Source organism: Homalodisca vitripennis, chromosome 8 (genome assembly GCF_021130785.1).
Source record: "Homalodisca vitripennis isolate AUS2020 chromosome 8, UT_GWSS_2.1, whole genome shotgun sequence".
NCBI lineage: Eukaryota > Metazoa > Arthropoda > Insecta > Hemiptera > Cicadellidae > Homalodisca > Homalodisca vitripennis.
This window is the reverse complement of record NC_060214.1, coordinates 128,191,042-128,215,852: the sequence shown is the minus strand read 5'-3', so window position 1 is coordinate 128,215,852 and position 24,811 is coordinate 128,191,042. Positions and strand designations below refer to the sequence as shown.

Genomic DNA, 24,811 nt, shown 5'->3' with positions numbered 1-24,811 from the left:
AAAAGTACATGCCTTCCATCACTAATTATTAACGTACCATAAAGTTGTTATGTTTATTTGACACGTGTAGGCATCGGCGCGGCGGCTCTCCACCGAGTCGGGAGGGCTGAGCTCGCAGGAGAAACTGAAACTGCCGGGAAGTTCATTGAACGTCGCACGCAAGGGCTCTCGCAAACTGAAGCTCAGTGACAGCATAGCCAGCTCTCTGGGCTCCAACCTGAACAGGGCCGGGGGAGCCCAGGACCTCACCAAGATGCTGCTCACTGACGACTACTTCAGCGACGTCAACCCTCGCAGCATGCGCAGGCTCATGAATGTCGTCTACATCACAGGTGTGTCACTATTAGATAGATACCCGGTACTGATCTTAACACGACTGTTACAGTAGAATTAATAATTTCAACTAGTGTTTGTTATAAACATGACACTACAGCTGGCGATGGTGGATCACTGAACAAAGTCCACCTGATGATGCACTGACACTTAATAGTTTCAACTAGTGTTTGTTATAAACATGACACTACAGCTGGCGATGGTGGATCACTGAACAAAGTCCACCTGATGAACATGTGGCACTGAATAGTAGTGATCACTTATTAATTTTCAACTAGTGTTTGTTATAAACATGACACTACAGCTGGCGATGGTGGATCACTGAACAAAGTCCACCTATGATGAACATGTGGCACTGAATAGTAGTGATCACTTATTAATAATTTCAACTAGTGTTTGTTATAAACATGGCACTACAGCTGGCGATGGTGGATCACTGAACAAAGTCCACCTATGATGAACATGTGGCACTGAATAGTAGTGATCACTTATTAATAATTTCAACTAGTGTTTGTTATAAACATGACACTACAGCTGGCGATGATGGATCACTGAACAAAGTCCACTATGATGAACATGTGGCACTGAATGGTAGTGATCACTTATTAATAATTTCAACTAGTGTTTGTTATAAACATGACACTACAGCTGGCGATGATGGATCACTGAACAAAGTCCACCTATGATGAACATGTGGCACTGAATGGTAGTGATCACTTATTAATAATTTCAACTAGTGTTTGTTATAAACATGACACTACAGCTGGCGATGATGGATCACTGAACAAAGTCCACCTATGATGAACATGTGGCACTGAATAGGTAGTGATCACTTATTAATAATTTCAACTAGTGTTTGTTATAAACATGACACTACAGCTGGCGATGATGGATCACTGAACAAAGTCCACCTATGATGAACATGTGGCACTGAATGGTAGTGATCACTTATTAATAATTTCAACTAGTGTTTGTTATAAACATGACACTACAGCTGGCGATGATGGATCACTGAACAAAGTCCACCTATGATGAACATGTGGCACTGAATGGTAGTGATCACTTATTAATAATTTCAACTAGTGTTTGTTATAAACATGACACTACAGCTGGCGATGATGGATCACTGAACAAAGTCCACCTATGATGAACATGTGGCACTGAATAGTAGTGATCACTTATTAATAATTTCAACTAGTGTTTGTTATAAACATGACACTACAGCTGGCGATGATGGATCACTGAACAAAGTCCACCTATGATGAACATGTGGCACTGAATGGTAGTGATCACTTATTAATAATTTCAACTAGTGTTTGTTATAAACATGACACTACAGCTGGCGATGATGGATCACTGAACAAAGTCCACCTATGATGAACATGTGGCACTGAATAGTAGTGATCACTTATTAATAATTTCAACTAGTGTTTGTTATAAACATGACACTACAGCTGGCGATGATGGATCACTGAACAAAGTCCACCTATGATGAACATGTGGCACTGAATGGTAGTGATCACTTATTAATAATTTCAACTAGTGTTTGTTATAAACATGACACTACAGCTGGCGATGATGGATCACTGAACAAAGTCCACCTATGATGAACATGTGGCACTGAATGGTAGTGATCACTTATTAATAATTTCAACTAGTGTTTGTTATAAACATGACACTACAGCTGGCGATGATGGATCACTGAACAAAGTCCACCTATGATGAACATGTGGCACTGAATGGTAGTGATCACTTATTAATAATTTCAACTAGTGTTTGTTATAAACATGACACTACAGCTGGCGATGATGGATCACTGAACAAAGTCCACCTATGATGAACATGTGGCACTGAATGGTAGTGATCACTTATTAATAATTTCAACTAGTGTTTGTTATAAACATGACACTACAGCTGGCAATGATGGATCACTGAACAAAGTCCACCTATGATGAACATGTGGCACTGAATGGTAGTGATCACTTATTAATAATTTCAACTAGTGTTTGTTATAAACATGACACTACAGCTGGCGATGATGGATCACTGAACAAAGTCCACCTATGATGAACATGTGGCACTGAATAGTAGTGATCACTTATTAATAATTTCAACTAGTGTTTGTTATAAACATGACACTACAGCTGGCGATGATGGATCACTGAACAAAGTCCACCTATGATGAACATGTGGCACTGAATAGTAGTGATCACTTATTAATAATTTCAACTAGTGTTTGTTATAAACATGACACTACAGCTGGCAATGATGGATCACTGAACAAAGTCCACCTTATGATGAACATGTGGCACTGAATAATAGTAGTGATCACTTATTAATAATTTCAACTAGTGTTTGTTATAAACATGACACTACAGCTGGCGATGATGGATCACTGAACAAAGTCCACCTATGATGAACATGTGGCACTGAATAGTAGTGATCACTTATTAATAATTTTTCATTGTGTCTTGTACTGTTTTTAATTTTTGCCTGTAACAAAACACTAATGTGTGAATACCTGATAATGATACAGTGTTGAAAAAACACGTAACATCACAAAACAACTGGAGCTGCCAGTTGGTACCGTATGGTACCGACTCATGTTTTTATTCCGCTGTCTATGACCTGAGTTTTGTGTTTACATGTTCCATATTTGATCAGCTGTGCTGCCACGTACAGGAGTCTAATGTTGATGCCATGATTTGGGGTTATTAGTGCCTAAATAAGCCAAATGTGCACATTGTCTTTCTATTGTAGTAAATATGTGTTTTATATCTCCATAACCCAAAATTAAGTGTATTAAAATTCGTAGTTCTTACTTTTTATATTATTTTTTAAAGTGAGTCTAAATATCAATTTTGCTAGTAAGGAATGAAAACATATTTCCTTATTTGTGTAAAAAAGTAGAATTTTAATTTATTGCTAATCCAAAAAGGTAAGCACTACATTTTGGCTATCTTTGATTTTTTATTTTCAAATTTTGTATATCGTTGACGTAAAAGAATTATAAAAAAATTACATTATCCTTTTTTGAGCAAAAACACTTTTTTGTTTGAGATCACACACCATTAGAATTTAGTCTCTAGCTGGAAAATACTATATACTATAAACTATTTTAATATCAAATAAATTTTTGAACATTCATATTAAATTTGTGATGAATTTTTTTGAAAAAAAGTTGCAGTTGTAGAGAAAATCTCTGGTCTTTAACCGGGAGACTGCATGAGAGTTTTATAAAATTCGTAAAAAATATTTTTTTAGTGATGACCAATCTTTATGGGGAATTATTTTGTTCACAATGAACTATAGAATACTCTTATATAGAAACTTAAATCAAAATATAAGAGTAAAAAATGCTTATGTTAACTTAGTTACATAAATACTTTAAAAATTATGAGATAGCCGAAACATCCCAAATGTAGTCTAGTTGTAGAAAATGTAGTTTTGTATTGGTTTTGTGAAAAATAAATTCGTTTCAATGCATAAACTGGAAATAGTACCATAAAGTTAATTTTTAGTAATCTTGGTTACATAAACATATATATAAATATGTACTATATCATTATTTTTATGGTCATTAGACTTGTCAAAATAATTATCTGCCACTGTTAGTAGCCTATAAATAGATTTTGATAAGTATTTTACTTATTCATAGTCATGAAATATAACTAAAAACAGTAAATGTCTAATAAATGTACTAATACTGGTCCTAATATAAATTTATTTATGATTTAAAACATGTTTGTATTATACAATGTAATATTAACATTTTCAGTAAAATGGTGTTAAAACATAAACAATTACTGCTCAATGAAGGATTCAGGATCAAATGATTGGTTTATTTGTGTTTTTAAAGGGTATTTTACAGAAATGAATCCAGAAACAAATTATTTAAAATTGAATATTTTATATTTTGCCCAAGTCTTCAGAATCATTGCAAACATGAGTTTCAAACAAGAAATATTTGTTTGGAACACAAGCTGGTATCCAACCCTGCCAGTAAGCTCACTGTAAGACAGAAACTGAACTTACATTTGTATTTAGTGAGTACAGTGTAGATATTATTGATGGGGTTAAAGGTGAAACTGACGAAACTTTATTGCTTGTGTAGGGCGACTATTGAAGGCATTCCAGATAGACTTTAACTGGTATCATCTGGCGAGTTGGGTGAACATCACGGAACAGTGGCCTTTCCGCACCTCTTGGCTAATCATGGCCCACGACTCGGCAGAGGACTCTCTAGATGACAACACTTCGCTCAAGACTCTCTACGACAAGTGAGTTTCTACTCTACAGCAAATCAAAACATAGAATGTACATAGGATATGGTCGATTCAATCTACCTGTAAAAAGTGACATCTCTAGTTTAAAAACAAATTATGTTATAACCTGCCTATTGCAAAAGTGCAACTAATCTGAGAGTAATGTACATAAAAAAAATTGTCAATGTATTTTCACTTTTATTAGTGTTCAGAAATTAATTATTGTGAAAGTAACATGTCATTGTATTGAAAAATGTGTTGGGGTTATCGAAAATTTGTATCTGCATTGGTAGATTTTAAAATTTATAATTAGTTTTCTTTTAAAAAAATTGTAGTTTGACAAATTCTTAGTTTGACAAATTCGTTTGACAAATCTTTGTGATTTTATATTGTAATTTGTGAATTTTTCCAATTGTTATATTTTTGTTCTGAGAATGTTAATTTTATAGTTTCATAAAATAATGTATAAGCTATATACTGAATTTTATGTTCTTGTTGTGGCTCCATAAATACTATTGCTGTAGCTGTATGGGATTGTATTAAAGTTTAATAAATAGCTCTGAAAGAATGTTTTAATATTACATGATTTTACCAATCGTCTTGCAGCGTACAAGCCACTTGAAGTTTTACATATTGCAAGATCCTTATGTTTGTCCCATGTTACATTCTCATCAATGAGCAAGCTCAGAAACTATGTATCTTGCTCCTGGTTCAATATCTCGTCTTCTACAATTTATATTTCACCTGTCCAGTTGAGAAGAAAACTAAGTTTTTTTATTGATAGAAGGTTTGTACTGTTTAACCCTGACCGCTGCTTATTGTGCAGTCGGCTGAGTCAGTTATGCTGAGTTTTTTTCTGAAAAAAGCTCTTGTATATGCAGACTGCACAGCAATCATTCTATTCATTTGTGGTAGTGAATCAAGAATCAAGAATCAAGAACTTTATTTTCCATTAAGTAAACAAGTCACAATAGGCATCGTCAAGAAGTTATAAACAAAATTAAGGTGTCAAGTCCAACATATCACAGTTCATATACTCTTCTGCAGTATAAAATGCTTTCTTCTTAAGCCACTTAGCAATAGTACAACTAAATTTATTACAAGGAAGTGACCTGATGGACATCGGCAGTTTATTGTATAACAAGATTTGTTGATACTTAAAACTATCTAAACACTTATTAAGCCTAACATTAGGTTTAACAAGATCTTTCTTTTGTCTAGTATTGTAATCATGTATTGAATTTGCTTGATTAAAATTACTAATGTTTTTCTTAACATAAATCAGGTTACAGCTAATGTAGATACATGCAAGAGTCATAATATTAAGTTGTTGAAAAGTGTTTCTACATGAAGCCGACATGGCTAGTCCGTTTATTATTCTAAGAGCCTTCTTCTGCCAAATAAAGGCTCTTTTTGCTGAACTAGAACCACCCCAAAGACGTATACCATAGCTCAGATGTGCATGAAAAAGGCCAAAGTATATCATGACAAGAACATCCAGATTCACGCAATCCTTCAACTTTCTTAAAAGATAAGTAACTCTGGACAGTTTTTTACAGAGATGATTAACATGTTCGTCCCAACAGAGTTTGCTGTCTAAATGAATACCAAGCAATTTTACAGGTTTGAACAAGTCATAGTCTACATCCGATAAATGGTTCTTTAAAGTAAATATTATTTGTTCAGTCTTAGTATCATTTATTAACAGATCATTAGCAAGAAACCATTGTTTTGCTTGTTTTAATGAATGTTTAAGTTGAATTTTCACATCTAAAATATCCAAACCAGAGTTAGTAATGGTTGTATCATCTGCATATAGAACAGAAAAAGATGAGACATTATAACTAAAATCATTAACAAAAATTAAAAAAAGAAAGGGTCCCAGTACTGAACCTTGTGGTACCCCTGCTGAAACATTTAAAAATTGAGAATCTTTGTCTTGCATACAAACTATTTGTTTTCTATCTGTAAGGTAACTACTCAACAATTGCAGCTCTTTGTCCAAAATTCCATAATATTTTAGCTTTTTTGACAATAAGCCATGTGAAACCGTATCAAACGCCTTACTTAAATCAATCATACTTGCTCCTACTACCAGTTTATTTTCAAAACCATTGAGAACAAAGTTTACTATTGCTTCTACTGCATCACTAGTTGAATGGTTAGGTCTAAACCCAAATTGATAGATGTATAGCAAATTATTATTTACAAAATATTCATAGAGTTGAGCTACAAGACATGACTCAATAATTTTACTTATAATGGGTACAATTGTAATGGGACGATAATTGTCTGGATTTTTTACATCTCCTTTCTTATGAATAGGTGTAATTTTAGATACTTTAAGACAATTTGGGTAAACTCCTTGAGATAAAATTAAATAATTACATAGGTAAGTGGTACTACAATTACATCAATAATATTTTTTAAAACATAATTTGAAAGGCCATACACATCCTCACAACGGAAATTACTCATTTTATTTACAACAGATTTCACAAAAGTTTCATCAATCAGTTTCCATTGAAAACTGCTAGTTGGTTGTGGCTGAGGGAAGTTTGCTAAAAAATCAGAGCAGAGGTTATTATTTGTATTTACTGCCACATTCACAAAAAAATCATTTAAAATATCAGGGCTAATAGGTATTGGTGGCTGTGACATCGGATTCAGATTACATTCAGTTTTTGCAAACTTTCCATGCAGCTTTACAACGATTTTTTGAGTTTGAAATCATCTTGCTATTGGCTGCAATTTTGGCCTGTGAAAATTAACAATGTTGTGATTACTATCTTTTTTCTAATTTGTGAATTATTTTATTTTGTATTTTGATTTCACCTCTGGAAACAAATCTTTGAAAGTGTGTTATGTTAGCATGTTTTGATTAGGATATAAATAAAAGTCTATTCTGCAGATGTTTATTCCAAGATGATATTGTTATGCATACAGTTTTATAACTTCTGTACACTATTATGTTTAGAAAGTAATACTAGAAGTTTTTTAGTTCATAGTGTTATACAATACACAACACTACATATAAAATAACGTTGCATTTCTCAAACATGTAGCGGGGTTCACATCTCATTTTTTCTCACCTTATGAACTTCACACCTATCTATTAAAGGGTTAAAAAATCCTTAATTAATGACAAATTGATGTGTAATGACACTTTAATGGTTTATTTAGTTTTCCCAGAAACAATACTGTTTTGTTATCTGCGTGAATATAAACTGTATTGTTTTCTTCTTGTGCCATTCCTGGAAAACCCTTCAGACAGTAAAAGATCAGTAATGGACCCATAAGGGATTCCTGAGAGGGGTTCTATATTGCACTTGTAACAGTCATGATGCAAATGTCTGTTTATACGAAATAATTTTTTAATGTTGGTGTAACTGTTTGCTTTGTTTTCTTTCTTCTAGATATTATTTAAACTGTGTTAACTCTGTATTCTTCACCCCTAGAGCACAGAGTCTATGAATTAATTAATAGTGTACTACACTGTCAAAAGCTCTGGATAAATATATAAAACTTCCAAAAATATTTTCCTTCCGATCAGTGCAATTAAAGTTTTAGTAGTAGGGTCGTGTAGAGAACTTCTGTGGAAGGAAGTAACAGTAGGCCTACTTGTATTTAAATGATTACTTCTGTTGTCTTGAATATTATATTACTCCTAAAATAGAATATAATTAATGTGTATGTAGTCGATATATAAATTTATATCGCAATATTCTATAGTACCACTTTTTAGTGCTATTTATATTACATCCAAACATGTTTACTTGACTTTCCATACATCTGCATGCAGGCACACATTCAGATATACCGAAATTTTATGACATTAATCCCCAACACTGCAACACTGCCTGTAATATCAATCATATGTGTGTTCTACATACTCACCAACTGAGACAAAAGCGCAGGACACCAGATAGCGTTGTAATGGGCTTTAATGGGATTTTTCGAATTGGTTTAGAATTTTATTGTTTCAGGGAGACTGTTGATGAGCTTCATCTGAGTCAGAACGTTAATAATCTTTATTCAACAATTTGACAGGGAACATATAACAGCAAGTTATAACACTTCCAATAACAATGTTTCAGAATTCGGCCACAGATACCCACCTCCAAGGAGGTAGAGCCACTGCTGGAGCTGGACAGAGACGAGCGTAAGTTTGACATCTTCCTGTCCTTCCACCGGTCCAGTCTCCTCGTGAGTGACCTGCGAGTGTTCCTGCCCTTCACCATCAACTTGGACCCTTACATCAAGAAGGTCATCAAGGGTGAGTAGTGACGGTAGCATTGGACATCATTAAGTGAGAAAACTGATTTCTGTATTGCTGTTCGTGTAACAAAACCTTTCTGCACCTTCAATATGAGTGTTGTAACCTGAAGGCAAAAGCAGATTCCAGTTCTTGAATGCCGTGATGTGTTAAAAATAATGATTAACTTAAAATAACCACCGAAATATTCATGTTATCATTGGTATTATGTATTTTTTTTCCTTCCTGAGGGAAAAGGACAGTTTGTCCCCGCGCTTAGTCCTAAAAGGACCTTTGCGCCTCTCTTACTTTATTTTATGGGTTAAACAGAGTATATTTTGATGGTATTTTAATAATATGACATGTTCTATAAACTTATCAACATATGATGAAGTTACTGTGTTGCATTTGTTATTTCTTAAACAGTTAAACTTCATTGCATGCTGAACAGTAAAGTTTTTTTTCTGTGTTTTAACTGGAATGACTGATGAAAAATGGTATGGATGGAGCATGTATTTGGAAGTTTAAAAGTTTATATCCAGTCACATTCTTCTTTGTTCATTAAGTACACATGTTATATTGATTTTAAACTAAATTTGCAAAGACCTTTTGTAGTTATTCAGCAGAAAATTTGTCCACGAAGCCGCAGATAAATGCTATTTAATAAATAAAGAGCAGTCAAAATGTGGGTACAACAAAGCTGCAGGATCTGAATATAACATGTTGTGTTGACAGAGGATATCCAGAGCCTGGAAGAGTCAGGACTGATGATGACTCCAGCTCCTGGAGCTGCTCAGACGTGGCAATCCTCAGCACTAGGGGATAACCCTGCGAACCTCAGGCGCACTGGACTCATGCGGCGTCAGGTCAGTAACTCTACCAGATGATTTTTGTACCCAGCTATGCCCATTAGTTAAATTCAAATTGATTTTTATAAAATCGTTATGCTAGTAACCATAAGATGTGTGGATTTCTGTTACAGAAGTCGCTGCAGAAGATGCAGTCTCAGCCCACTCCGATAGCCCCGGGTGTGATGTTTCCTGGTCCTGCAGTGTTCCCGACTCCATGGGCACCCGTGGTACCGGGACCCAGGGTGCCTCCCTTCCATCTACCTGTCGCCGTTGCGACATCTCTGCCCGTGAGTGTTCTCTTACAGTCGTAGTTCATGGCTGAGTATACTTGATGTCAATGTCTATTATTGAAACAATGATATATAACCAACAGTAGTTTTACTCTAATGGTTGCTATATAAATGCACATATCCTAAAATAGCATGTAACAAAAATCATGTTCCACAGCTTTACCAAACAAATAAAGAGGTATCCTTAGCAAATATCAGTCTCCTGTCATTTTCAATCCTTGTTGGTGAGTACATCAAGTTTTAAACTATTATAGTTCATCATCAGACCTTTTAAAATCACAAAAAACACACATAAAATTTAGAAAACAAGATGGATATTTAAAATATGTACTATTTGCAGTTTTTTTGTGTTTAATACTTTTATGTCTTATGTAAATAATTGGAATAATATTAGACTGTAAGACCTGATGTTGAAAACATAATGTTGAAAAATGTTGTTATCTAACAACAACGATACAGATGAATAGAAATCAGACTCTCCACACTCAGCACAGAAGGGGTCTGCCAACTGTGGTCCAAGGTGGACGAGACTCAAGGCTCTCAGGTTGCCATGTGACAATGAATGTTCTGTTTTAACAGGCTGAAGAAGGGGTCTGCCAACTGCGGTCCAAGGTGGACGAGACTCAAGGCTCTCAGGTTGCCATGTGACAATGAATGTTCTGTTTTAACAGGCTGAAGAAGGGGTCTGCCAACTGCGGTCCAAGGTGGACGAGACTCAAGGCTCTCAGGTTGCCATGTGACAATGAATGTTCTGTTTTAACAGGCTGAGCTGTTAGACGTGAGACTCTCCACACTCAGCACAGAAGGGGTCTGCCAACTGCGGTCCAAGGTGGACGAGACTCAAGGCTCTCAGGTTGCCATGTGACAATGAATGTTCTGTTTTAACAGGCTGAAGAAGAGGTCTGCCAACTGCGGTCCAAGGTGGACGAGACTCAAGGCTCTCAGGTTGCCATGTGACAATGAATGTTCTGTTTTAACAGGCTGAGCTGTTAGACGTGAGACTCTCCACACTCAGCACAGAAGGGGTCTGCCAACTGCGGTCCAAGGTGGACGAGACTCAAGGCTCTCAGGTTGCCATGTGACAATGAATGTTCTGTTTTAACAGGCTGAAGAAGGGGTCTGCCAACTGCGGTCCAAGGTGGACGAGACTCAAGGCTCTCAGGTTGCCATGTGACAATGAATGTTCTGTTTTAACAGGCTGAGCTGTTAGACGTGAGACTCTCCACACTCAGCACAGAAGGGGTCTGCCAACTGCGGTCCAAGGTGGACGAGACTCAAGGCTCTCAGGTTGCCATGTGACAATGAATGTTCTGTTTTAACAGGCTGAAGAAGGGGTCTGCCAACTGCGGTCCAAGGTGGACGAGACTCAAGGCTCTCAGGTTGCCATGTGACAATGAATGTTCTGTTTTAACAGGCTGAGCTGTTAGACGTGAGACTCTCCACACTCAGCACAGAAGGGGTCTGCCAACTGCGGTCCAAGGTGGACGAGACTCAAGGCTCTCAGGTTGCCATGTGACAATGAATGTTCTGTTTTAACAGGCTGAAGAAGAAGGGGTCTGCCAACTGCGGTCCAAGGTGGACGAGACTCAAGGCTCTCAGGTTGCCATGTGACAATGAATGTTCTGTTTTAACAGGCTGAGCTGTTAGACGTGAGACTCTCCACACTCATCACAGAAGGGGTCTGCCAACTGCGGTCCAAGGTGGACGAGACTCAAGGCTCTCAGGTTGCCATGTGACAATGAATGTTCTGTTTTAAACAGGCTGAAGAAGGGGTCTGCCAACTGCGGTCCAAGGTGGACGAGACTCAAGGCTCTCAGGTTGCCATGTGACAATGAATGTTCTGTTTTAACAGGCTGAAGAAGGGGTCTGCCAACTGCGGTCCAAGGTGGACGAGACTCAAGGCTCTCAGGTTGCCATGTGACAATGAATGTTCTGTTTTAACAGGCTGAAGAAGGGGTCTGCCAACTGCGGTCCAAGGTGGACGAGACTCAAGGCTCTCAGGTTGCCATGTGACAATGAATGTTCTGTTTTAACAGGCTGAAGAAGGGGTCTGCCAACTGCGGTCCAAGGTGGACGAGACTCAAGGCTCTCAGGTTGCCATGTGACAATGAATGTTCTGTTTTAACAGGCTGAGCTGTTAGACGTGAGACTCTCCACACTCAGCACAGAAGGGGTCTGCCAACTGCTGTCCAAGGTGGATGAGACTCAAGGCTCTCAGGTTGCCATGTGACAATGAATGTTATGTTTTAACAGGCTGAGCTGTTAGACGTGAGACTCTCCACACTCAGCACAGAAGGGGTCTGCCAACTGCTGTCCAAGGTGGATGAGACTCAAGGCTCTCAGGTTGCCAAGTACACCAAAGTTTTCCAGACCAACAACATCAGTGGCAAGGTGTTGCTCTATTGTGATATGGATGACCTGAAACCTGTGAGTGTTTACAAATGTTATGCTAACTACACAGTTTATAAAAATTTTCTCCTCATTTGCTCAGTTTGATTTTGAAATCACAGTGTACAGGATACTCAGTCTTAAGTAATACTCTTCATTGAGAATTTTTGGAATTTACAACATTTTTGAATTAGATATAAGATAATTATTGGCCTAGCGTTAGGAAAGGCTATCATTTAAAGGGTTGAAAAATGAATTTCTGTTTGTCTTCACGATAACTTAAAAACGAACTAAACCTTAGACTTGAAATTTTGCATGGAGCTTCATTTCTATGTAGATAACACAGAGTTCGATGATGGTACTGGTCACTCTATGGGCTTAGGCTGAGCGTTAGCAAATATTTCTGATTAGGCTGAGCGTCAGCGAATATTTCTGATTAGGCTAAGTGTTAACGAACATTTCTACATTGGTCTTACGGGTATCAATGAAGGGAATGAGAAAATAAAAGAAAAATACATTTGTAAACACACTGAGTACATGTTCCTGAGCAGACTTTTTTATAAAGTTGGGCAATATGAGTTTGCCAGGTCAGGTCCTCATCTATCACTATTCTGACGTACTTTGGGCTTTCTTCTTTCTTCAGTGAGGTTGTCTGTTTCAATTTAATTTTTCCAAATGCTGTAAATTATCTTCATAGTTTATTTTCTCATTCGACATAAGGTCATTTGAGTTTGCAATATTGTTTCGTCACATTAAAGGCTATATAGGTATTGATTTCAAGTTATTCATTTCATTTTTCTGCTACTGTAATGACAATGTTGTCTGCAAATAATCTGGCAAACATCTTTAAGCCGGTCTGGTAGGTTGTTAGCTGGCAGCAGGAATAAGATCGGACCCATCACTGATTCTTGAGGCACACATCTCTACATTGAGGTTTGAGTTGATTGAGCTTTCTTCAGAGTATTATTAGAGAGGCTTTCTGCTTTCACCATTTTGTTGTTTGCTGTTTAAATAGCTGTCAATCCAGGCTAGTGCTGTTCCCGTTACTATAAGAGCATTCAATTTACCAAGTAAGCAGTCAAAAGCCTTGCTGAAATCTAAGCGTAGGCTAGTCACCATAGGTTCTTCCAGGTTGTCAGTTATATTCTCATTCATCTGTATAAGTCCTAGTAGTTGATCTGCCTTTCAAAAAGCCATGTAGGTAGTTTCTTAGTGGATAGTTTTGTTGTAGGTGTAGTAGTAGTCTGGATAAGTCAATTTTAAGTTTTTGAGAATGTGACTCATCTCTGTGGTTGGTCCATTTTAAAATTTTGGATAGACTTTAGTGGTTTTTTAAATTTTGATGGAATTTTGATTTCGTCACTGGTGCAAACTTTCTATGCAGAAGAAATTGAAAAGCTGGTCACCCACTGGGACAAGTGTTTGAACATTTGAGTAAACTATGTAGTAAACTAGTTTATAGTATGTTCTTTCATGTAACAATGCAGTGCTTACTTTATGAATACACGTTGTACACAGACAAGGATGAGTTCTATGATGGTACATGTCCAACGATGGAATTTGGCTGAGCGTTATTGAATCCTATCTCACAGTAGGCTGAACAATCTCTTTTGTCTGACAGGGAATGTAAACATTTCTTTCTGCATATTGTCTGTCTGTCTATCTGTCTGCAGGACATCTCAAAAATGAAATGAGCTATAGATTTGAAATGTTGCATGCAATTTCAGCAAAGTCTGTTACACAACACAAGACTACTAGCTGATATCAGTTAATGTTGGGGACTAAAATGTTGCATGCAATTTCAGCAAAACCTGTTACACAACACAAGACCACTAGCTGATATCAGTTAATGTTGGGGACTAAAATTTTGCTACAAGAATAGGTTTGATGACAATATTTGAGTTGTCCAAGTGCCATACCTGATGTGACAAAGAGATTCTGGAACAGATCTACAAGTGAGGTGCACACGTAGTGGGTGAACACGAACCAAGACTCAGTTCCTTAATATCTGAATCTTCAATAACGTAACTTCTGCAAAGTCTCAAGTTCCATGCTAAAAAAATGAGTTTTGAATTCTATGAATTTGTCAATTTTAATTCTATTGCAAAATATTTCAACATACTAATTTAATAATATAAAGTAAAGATTTTTATCGTCATATTATTCAGCTCTGCTTGTGTACACTCATCCAAGTCAAAAGTACACATTTCTCAACAAGAAAGTAGGAAAAAAAAGTATCATGTTTTATAATGTCAAAGTAATTTTTGAAATCTAATATTTATGTACAATAAAAAAAAATCATTCGTTAAATTTTACTTGTTCAACCAAAAGAATTTTCATTTCATGTTTTTAAATCTATACTGACTCAGTATGAACGATATAATATTTCCTATCCAACAGAGATAAGGATGTGTGATCAACATGGGCTTGAACCAGAATGTAATTGAATCAGTTGTATATATATATATATATATATATATATACTAGCTGTTTCCCGCGGCTTCGCACGCTTTTCGTAAGTTTTGCCCGCGTATGAGCATTTCTGGTTGAAGTAAATTATATTTCCAACCCCGATGTAGATTTTACCTTGATGTCACGATCAAGAAAATATGTCAAAAATGTATTGTACATGCATAATGTATTTTATTACAAAGTGGTCTACCACTCAACCTTTAAGTTCAACCAAAAATTTAGTTTAGACAATTATACATCATAACTTAGCGCCTTCAAATAGTGTTTCACTGTTTAATATACGTATCTATCTCGTAATTGCAGGTTATAATGTGCAGGCGCTTTGAAAACTTTTCTTCATTTTATTCGTTTATATTCACGACATAAGCGAATAATTCAGATAATAACTATCCTATCTTCTAAGTTAGACTAAATTACGGATACATGTGAAATTTGATTGAAATTGGTTCAGTCGTTTTGGAGTTTATTGGCAACATACATCGTGACTCAAGATTTTTATATATATAAGATATATATAAAATCAGAGCATATACCTTTAGTACAGGTAAAATTTTGTTTTTTGTTTGGATATATATATATTAAATAGGTACATTAAAAACATTTTGATAAATATTCCTCTTGTATTAATTGTACCTAAATACTAAGATGATATGTACTGAGATAGTGATGGAACTGCACAGGTGGTCCAGATGGGGTTCGGGGACTGGGAGATATTCCGTATGGTGATAGTGTCGCTGAGAGAACAGGAGCTGACCGCAGTGAGCCAGCTGGAAGAGACGGTCAGTAGCCGCAACGTGAGGTTCGCTCACAGCCAGGAGAGAGCCCGCAGTGAGTATAGTCATGGGCTTGTGTGATAGACATTGTGTGCTTCTACTTTAGAGCTAGAGTCAAACGGTTCCAACAACTTTACTGTATTCAAGCAGTAATCTGTTAAATGTGAAATTTCTATTCCTGCGGTTGGCAGCACTTCTAGTTAGTGCAAAACTGTCACTGTATTTGTTGAGATTTGGAATGTTATCTGTAGAGCAGTGTGGTGTACCGCACATCTGAGGTTCCGTTTCTAACATGGTACTAAAGTTTAAAACTGCGTTATGAATAGAAATTTTATTCCTCTTCTCAAATTTACAAGAATCTTAGATTTTGTGTTTTACTGTATAAGCTTAGATTTTAGGTTCTAATACTATTAAATTTTCAAAAATACGATTATCTGTTAATACTAATTCTTAAATTTATATTCTGCATAGATTTTCCCATAAAGAACTCTTTATTGAATATCAATTGTAAACAGTTAATCACATATTTAACTACTCATTAACATTGAAACTCTAATATCTAAACTTCTATAGTGAAACATTTGTAGATTTGAGATGAGTTCCTATTCTTGACACAGTTTTAAACTTTAGTCCCATGTTAAAAGTGGAGCCTCAGAGGCATGGCCGGCAGGTGACTCGCGTTCCCTTGGAGGGGCTGTGATAATAAGAGCAGTGCAGCTCATAAACGGTGAAGATTCACCTTCAGGTGAATGCCTCTCTGATTCCATTGCCGATGACATTATTGATTGCTTTTGAAAAATTTCAGATAGAAGCAAAAGAATTATTGATGATATTGTCTCAGTATTTTAATATAATTAATTATGAACTTATCCCATAACTTAACGGAAGTCAGTACAAAGCTTTGCAGTTTTACCAACAGTACAGCAATGACTGCAGTAATGAACAGCTATTTGAATACAGGTAACAATGCCAGTAATGTTTTGACTCTACCTCCTAAGTTATAAACATCATCAGTTGACCTGAAAGGTTTCTTGTTAAGTTTTTAAGTATATTATGGCTTCCAAGGGTGACGGACATAGGACTGAAAATGTATTAATACCAGTAAATATTTTGTGATAAAGATGTACAATTATTTTAGATTGACCATTAAAATGTTCCAGCCTCTTCCACGCAACAAAATGCTCTTGGCATACAGTTTTAAACTTTGTACATATTTTGGCTCAAAAAGTTACAAATAAAATATACAACTTAGAGAAGATATAATTTTAAAATACATAATAACTAACCCTTCTACTGCCAGCATCTGGTTTGTCCAAACCTACAGATCAACTATGTTGCTTTGGAGGTTTATAAAAAATTAAAAATTACATTAACCGTGATGTGAAGTGACCATCATGTTTAGAACTAGACAGTCTAGACATGTGTAGATAATTAATACCTGTACAGTAATATTCTATGAGCAACAAGTTATTTCTGCACACCACAATCCTACCCTCTTCACTCCTGCTAAGTATTTGAAATTCTGTCTCTTGTAAATAGGTTAATAATATTTTAAAATAAACTATATTTTCTAATGTTTTGTTCTGTTCAAGTTTGAAAATAATACAAGTGTATTTTAAATTTATAAAAATCCAAGAAAGAATTAGCTTTGTGAAAATAATTTCTTATGTGCATGTGATTTTTGAATTTTTACTGTTGAATTTGAGAATTTGCATTACTCCATTTACACATCCATATAATTATTGCATATCATGTCGTTTTCATTACTTTAGAAATCTTTTGTGTACCAGAAAATTAATTTGGAAGAAACATAAGTTAAATATTCAATATTCTGTATTAGTCAAAGTAAAAATAAACCCAAACAAAATTATCTAAAACTTTATTTTTACTATATAATGTAGAACGTTTTAATACTGTCTCTAACACTAATTTCCATTAGGAAAAAACCAAAGCTAATTGTAGCTGTCTGAGATTGTAAATAAAAATGATATGAATTGTTATCTAAAACTACAAATTTCTAAAATTGGGATGGAAATTTGAAGACATGTCTCTGGTGAGAACTTGGAATAAGCAAATTACTTGGTAGTCAAAGGTTTAAAAACTTCATAATAAAATTGTATAAAAGGCTGTGTTAGTTGTTCATGTATACAGAGTGTTTACAAAACAGTATCACAAACTTGGGTCGGTAATAGATTATCATTCAGAAAATTTGGTGTTAATTGGAGGGAGAACAACACGAATGTTGTATGAAAATGGATAAAGATTAACAGATGAAGAAATGTGGTAGTAAACACACCAACATCTTTGAATGGATAACAGTTGCTTGGCCTATTACCACTAATATGTGTTTAAAAATAGTGAAAGAGTAACAGATGAAGAAACGTGGTAGTAAACACACCAACATCTTTGAATGGATAAGAATTGCTTGGCCTATTACCACTAATATGTGTTTAAAAATAGTGAAAGATTAACAGATGAAGAAACGTGGTAGTAAACACACCAACATCTTTGAATGGATAAGAATTGCTTGGCCTATCACCACTAATATGTGTTTAAAAATGGAGAAAGATTAATATATGAAGAAACGTGGTAGTAAACACACCAACATCTTTGAATGGATAACAGTTGCTTGGCCTATTACCACTAATATGTGTTTAAAAATAGTGAAAGATTAACAGATGAAGAAACGTGGTAGTAAACACACCAACATCTTTGAATGGATAAGAATTGCTTGGCCTATCACCACTAATATGTGTTTAAAAATGGAGAAAGATTAATATATGAAGAAACGTGGTAGTAAACACACCAACATCTTTGAATGGATAACAGTTGCTTGGCCTATTACCACTAATATGTGTTTAAAAATAGTGAAAGATTAACAGATGAAGAAACGTGGTAGTAAACACACACCAACATCTTTGAATGGATAAGAATTGCTTGGCCTATCACCACTAATATGTGTTTAAAAATGGAGAAAGATTAATATATGAAGAAACGTGGTAGTAAACACACCAACATCTTTGAATGGATAAGAATTGCTTGGCCTATTACCACTAATATGTGTTTAAAAATAGTGAAAGATTAACAGATGAAGAAACGTGGTAGTAAACACACCAACATCTTTGAATGGATAACAGTTGCTTGGCCTATCACCACTAATATGTGTTTAAAAATGGAGAAATATTAATATATGAAGAAACGTGGTAGTAAACACACCAACATCTTTGAATGGATAACAGTTGCTTGGCCTATTACCATTAATATGTTTTAAAAAATGGAGAAAGATTAATATATGAAGAAACGTGGTAGTAAACACACCAACATCTTTGAATGGATAACAGTTGCTTGGCCTATTACCATTAATATGTGTTTAAAAATGGAGAAAGATTAACAGATGAAGAAACATGGTATTACATACTTCAACGTTTTTGAATGGATAACATTTTCTTGGCCTATTACCATTAATATGTTTTTAAAAATGGAGAAAGATGAAGAAACATGGTAGTAAAGACCCCAATATCGTTGAATTGATAATCGTTGCTCGGATTGTTACCATTAATATGTGTTTAAAAATGGGAAAAAGATTAACAGATGAAGAAACATGGTAGTAATCACCAACATCATTTTAATGTTGCTCATATACTTTCACCTATAATATATATTTAAAAAAGAGGAAAATTCATGTTGAGTTTTGGAATTTACTTTTTTTTAGTTTTTACACTATGTTATGTGTAATATTAAGGATTAATTATTTGAAGTCTCTGAAGTTTAGTGGTAGAGTGGGTTAATAAATAAAGATAGATTAATTTTCATTAGACTAACAGAATAGAATAGATTTTTACTTGAAATTTAGTTTTTAATTTTTAATGCATAACGATGCCATGTGTCTAAAAATATTTTATCCTTTCTCAATATTCACTGCTAATAATTAACTTTAACATTATAAAACAGAGAAGTTGTGTATCAAATTTATTACCGATTGAAATACATAAAACATGAACAAAATCAATAATGACTTGAAATTTAGGTAAATATTTTAAATTTTATTAAATATAAATAAAACAAGAAGAAATTAACAAAAATATGTAGAAAAAGCGGTAGAATGCATTATTTATAGAATTGATATTTTTTTAATAATTCATAATTGATAAGTGTTTTCGCAGTTACTGAAAAGTTGATATTATTTTTTCATCTACTCTAATTTAAAAATTTAAAAATAACTTTCTCGCTTTTCCATCTTCAAGGAAAATTTTTCTCTCCCCCTCCCCACCCCTACAAAATTCATGTTTAAATATTATATATTGAACATACTATCAGTAATAAAACTCAACAAGCTCGTATAGCAATATTTATTTTTGTTTATTTGTTTTCAGTTTGAAATATTTACTATGTTCTTTCCATGTTGTAAATTTGTAGACACAACAAGGGTTTAGGTATCATACAAATTTAGTTATTTATATAATATATATATATATATATATATATATATATATATATATATATATATATATTGTGATCAAATACAGATGTATGTAAAACAATGAACAATGATTTATTGATGGTGGGTTTTGTGTCAAGGGTTGAGACAATGACAACAGGCTGGTGGGGTGGTGGCAGTCAGTTTGTATCTGCTTTCATTTTGTCATATTTAATACAGATGTATGTACAACAATGAACAATGATTTATTGATGGTGGGTTTTGTGTCAAGGGTTGAGACAATGACAACAGGCTGGTGGGGTGGTGGCAGTCAGTATGTATCTGCTTTCATTTTGTCATATTTAATACAGATGTATGTACAACAATGAACAATGATTTATTGATGGTGGGTTTTGTGTCAAGGGTTGAGACAATGACAACAGGCTGGTGGGGTGGTGGCAGTCAGTATGTATCTGCTTTCATTTTGTCATATTTAACCTTGCTTCTGTCTCACTCTCTCTCTATCTTCACACCTCTCCTCTTCACCTGTCCTCTGCTTTATATTTAGACCACTGAGAACATGAGCAGTAATACAAGTAACTGCTGGACCTCAGTACAGTGGTAGAGAAGATGTTTTTAATACTAATTTTGCCCTTGTAACTTTTTAATCTCAAAGACATTTTTTATTTAAGTCTATTCCAGTTTCTCGCTCAATACCAGTGTTGTTTTGTCTTAGCCAGTTTAAGTGAGGAAAATTAATGACTAAAACACATCAATTATCGAAAATCGTGCCATTTAAAAAAAAATTGTATTGAACTTGAATGAATTTGATTTAAAATTGTAACATTAATATTTGTGTAAACATATGTAGATTAAACTATACATCCTGTTTTATTCCTTAACGATTTGTTATTTTTAAATTCATGTATTTTACAATTGTGAATTCATATTTCCGTTAAAAAACATATATATAGTCTTTCGAATCATACAGGATGGTAACAAAATAATGTTCACCTTACCAGTTTGGAAAATCAACACTTGACTGTAAAGTTTTATGATTTTTACTATTGACACTCTTAACTATAGACTCAGTAAACACTTATAGAGAATCTCATGGGAGGGGATGAGATGAGGTATGATAACTAATTAACACAAGTACAACGAAATGAAGTTCAAATTCATTAATTGTAAAGCCCTTGAAACAACCAACATTCAATAATGTTGTCATTTATTTTTGTTTAGTAAAAATGTTAGGGTTAATAAGGTTCCTAGAACTCTGCAGAAGTCTGTTGTACTAGTTATCCTTGATCTTAAGGATGTTTTTTATACTTTGTTCAGCTTTTTAAACTTATAGTTCAGAACAAAATATTATTAAGCTTTTCCAAGATGATTTTATATATACCACTCACTCATACATTAATAAATATATAATTTGTGATCAAACATTTGGAGAATTTAACAGTATTATCTAAGTTTTATTTTGTTTGTTTAAGAATAAGAATGTTTATTGATAATTTAATATGCAATAAAGTAATTCTTATTCTTAATAAATGTTGTTGACACTGAAATACTATATAGAATTTATAAATAGAAAATACAATTTTGAAAATGCAACAATGTAGCAATAACATTTTATACAATATAGATTATTTTGTGATATAAAATAATATAAATAAAAAATAAAATAGTGTAAGGTAATTAATTATCTTTGAACAACATAAAATAACACAGCTGGTGAGAATGTTAGGTTTGGCTCCAGCTTAGATAAAGACAGAAAGAACCAATCGTGAACAAAGTTTATCATAAACAAGTCTTCTGTAATTAGAAAATGCTTAGTGTAATGAAAACGGAATAGTTAATTACCATAAATACATTATGTTTTAAACACTTTCTCAAGATTTTTATTAATAATTTTAGAAAGTGTGTTGAAACTGTTTAAAATGACTGAATGACTTATTTTACACTTTTTATTTTAATTAGCAGTGTTATTTTGACAGTTTTGATTTTCAATTGTAAAACTACTTTATCATAAATATAGCTAATATTAAATATTGTTACTTTCTTTTATAATAACAATATTTAATCTGAAAGAAACAGGATTTTTCCGGACATTTGCCATTGTTCAGTGAAACAAGAAATCAGTAACACTACGTTTCGAGATCTGCAATCTGATCTCTTCTTCAGGTAAAGAACTAACCTAATACATAATTATGTTACATTAGAATTATGTATTAGGTTAGTTATTTACCTGAAGAGATCAGATTGCAGATCTCGAAACGTAGTGTTACTGATTTCTTGTTTCACTGAACGATGGCAAATGTCCGGAAAAATCCTGTTTCCTTCACAATCCTTCCATCGTCAAAAATAACCTTCAAACAAAGAATATTTAATCTATTTGGCTTTTATCTAAATGTATATAGATCTAAATACAATCTAAATCTAAAAATAGATGAATAAATGCAAACAAATTTTTGGTGTGATGGGGGAGAGAAAGATTTTATTTTCCACATGTAAAATCGTTTAGAATCTGATACAAAATTTTTTTTGAAAGATAAACACTTAAAATTTATATGATAATTAATTTAAATTAGTGGTCTGATGGAGATGATACTAAAAGGATGTGTGAAGATTTTTTAGAGCTTTTACGGACGCAATTATCAGAAGTTCATGGATCCAATCCTATTTCGGATAATGCTGACCATAAAACTTGCTTCTGGTTGTTATTAACATCTAAAAACTGAGCAGCAACATCTCGCGCTCACGTGCGCGCACACACTCACACACACACAATCGAGCACGTACAGCGAGGGTTCCAACGGAGAGCAAACTAATAGTATTATAATATATACACCACTGAGGATTACTTACTTATGGAGCAAAGTTACAAAATAAGAGATATTTATTTGTTAAAATGTAACATTATCCCGGTGCACGTACAGACACAGTGCTACAGTGTACAACACATAGTAACACTTGGCAAGGACGTTTTGTTGTCAGACAGTATGATTTTCAAACTGAAGTGTTGTATAAAATAATTCATAACAAGTTTTAGTTGAGTAATTTTGGATAACCTGAGATAATTGTATCCCTACTCTACCGAACACAACATTTAGTGTTAAGTATACACATCATTTTTGGAATTAGACTTTTTCTCCTGCTCCCTGTTCTGTTGTATTCTTTTAAACACTGTACGATGTTGCTTTTAATGCCTGATATAAATCTTAATAATAATACAGTTTCTGCGGAAGTGAATGCATATATAATATGTGGAAAGCATGAGTGTGCATTGCATGACTAATATTTATGTATAAATTCCTCATTAGTTAATAAGCAGTATTATGATAATTTAAAACTTAGTTATTACCTTTATTGTTCAGTTTGTATTTGTGTGAGTTCATTGGAGGAAACTTTTTCTCCCTTTGGTTTGCAGTGCTGCTTATGAAAGCACTTCCTGTCAATATATACAGTGGAAGTGTGGGGCACTTCATCTAAAGGTTATCTTTTTTAAGTGACCTCCAAAAAAATCTTTATCAGTCTTACACTTCCAATTTTGATCACATACTCTCTGTGTGCTCTCTTCAGCATTTCAAGAGTCTCAACAAGATTTATCAAGCAAAATGCAGAATTTGATAGTGTTGGTAGTGGTACGTTGCTCACTTGACATCATTAACAGTAGGAAGTGGAAGATAGATTGGCACAATCACCAGCAGTAATGCAAGTTGTTGACTCTGTTCGAGAGTAGGTAACATTCACGATAATGTTTGACTCTGCAACTTGTAACAGTAAATTTCTGCTAGTGAACTGTTTTACATCTACAAATACTCTATAATTTATGTGGAGTCTAAAGTGTAGGCATGCATTTCTAAAATTGCAAGACATTATTAGAAACATAATGGTATTATATTATTATTAATTTTTATTTTCTCATAGAAAAACAATGGACACCAAATTTACAAAACATTTACAACATTTTGGTTTCTTAAAAGGTAGAATTGTTCTAAGGTTACTCAGGTTGGTCTATCAGTCACTTTGCCAGATTGATGTTTAGACGCTTGTGTGTAGATGGTCTGGAAGACTGTTGTGTAATTTGTTGCCAATGTAGTCAGTGGTCTACTCTTAAACGTTGTGATTCGATGCCGGGGTATCAGTCTTTTGTGTTATTTATGGATATTTTTTTCTTTTTTGGAATTTTGCTACCAGTGTTTACAATAACAACTCATGTTAACAACAGTCATGTATGATCTTTATTTCCTTGAAGGCACTCTGGCGTACTTCCACGGACTTACTTTAGTCTGAGTTTCTCAATGTGATGGTAATAGTCTTATATTGTGCCCGATGTTACGTTTTCCCAGTTTATTTACTGTTTAATTCTGTTTTCTATACCTGTTAGTGTTAAATACCTATTTATAAATATGTGATGTTTAAAACAAGTGTGAGTGACCTGTCTAGTCTTGTTACTCTAGAATTTTTTGAGCGACAGTTGTGATTCAGAATCAGAATATTCTTTATTTACAATTTTTCTTCAAGAAATGTAATACTGTCATATGTAAAAAATTATGTTTTATAAAATATATAACATTAAGTCCAGATCATTTGAAAAAAATTGATCCATAGAGTAAATTGGATTGTCCATTAGGAGATTTTTCAGTTTCCTCTTTAATGTAGCACCAGTTTCTTCCCTGAGATCTTGAGGTAGGTGGTTGAAAACTTTACCGGCATATATTGGTTTTCTTGCAAATAGAGAAGTTCGGTAAGCTGGTAGGTTGA

General features: G+C 34.2%; 1 protein-coding gene across 6 annotated transcripts in view; it reads left to right on the top strand.

Annotated features, from left to right (window-relative positions):
- Window positions 1-24,811, top strand: part of LOC124368384 (kinase D-interacting substrate of 220 kDa B) — a 149,931-nt gene that overhangs the window by 77,647 nt on the left and 47,473 nt on the right. For 5 of the 6 annotated variants that reach the window (XM_046825672.1, XM_046825673.1, XM_046825677.1 and 2 more), the window contains 8 exons: window positions 71-332; window positions 4,448-4,613; window positions 8,696-8,874; window positions 9,589-9,719; window positions 9,836-9,991; window positions 12,123-12,212; window positions 12,338-12,421; window positions 15,535-15,682. In XM_046825672.1, coding sequence (XP_046681628.1) covers window positions 71-332; window positions 4,448-4,613; window positions 8,696-8,874; window positions 9,589-9,719; window positions 9,836-9,991; window positions 12,123-12,212; window positions 12,338-12,421; window positions 15,535-15,682 — 1,216 coding nt within the window. Of the gene's footprint in view, window positions 1-70; window positions 333-4,447; window positions 4,614-8,695; window positions 8,875-9,588; window positions 9,720-9,835; window positions 9,992-12,122; window positions 12,213-12,337; window positions 12,422-15,534; window positions 15,683-20,205; window positions 20,248-24,811 lie in introns of all 6 variants that reach the window. The other variant, XM_046825678.1, reaches the window with a different exon arrangement.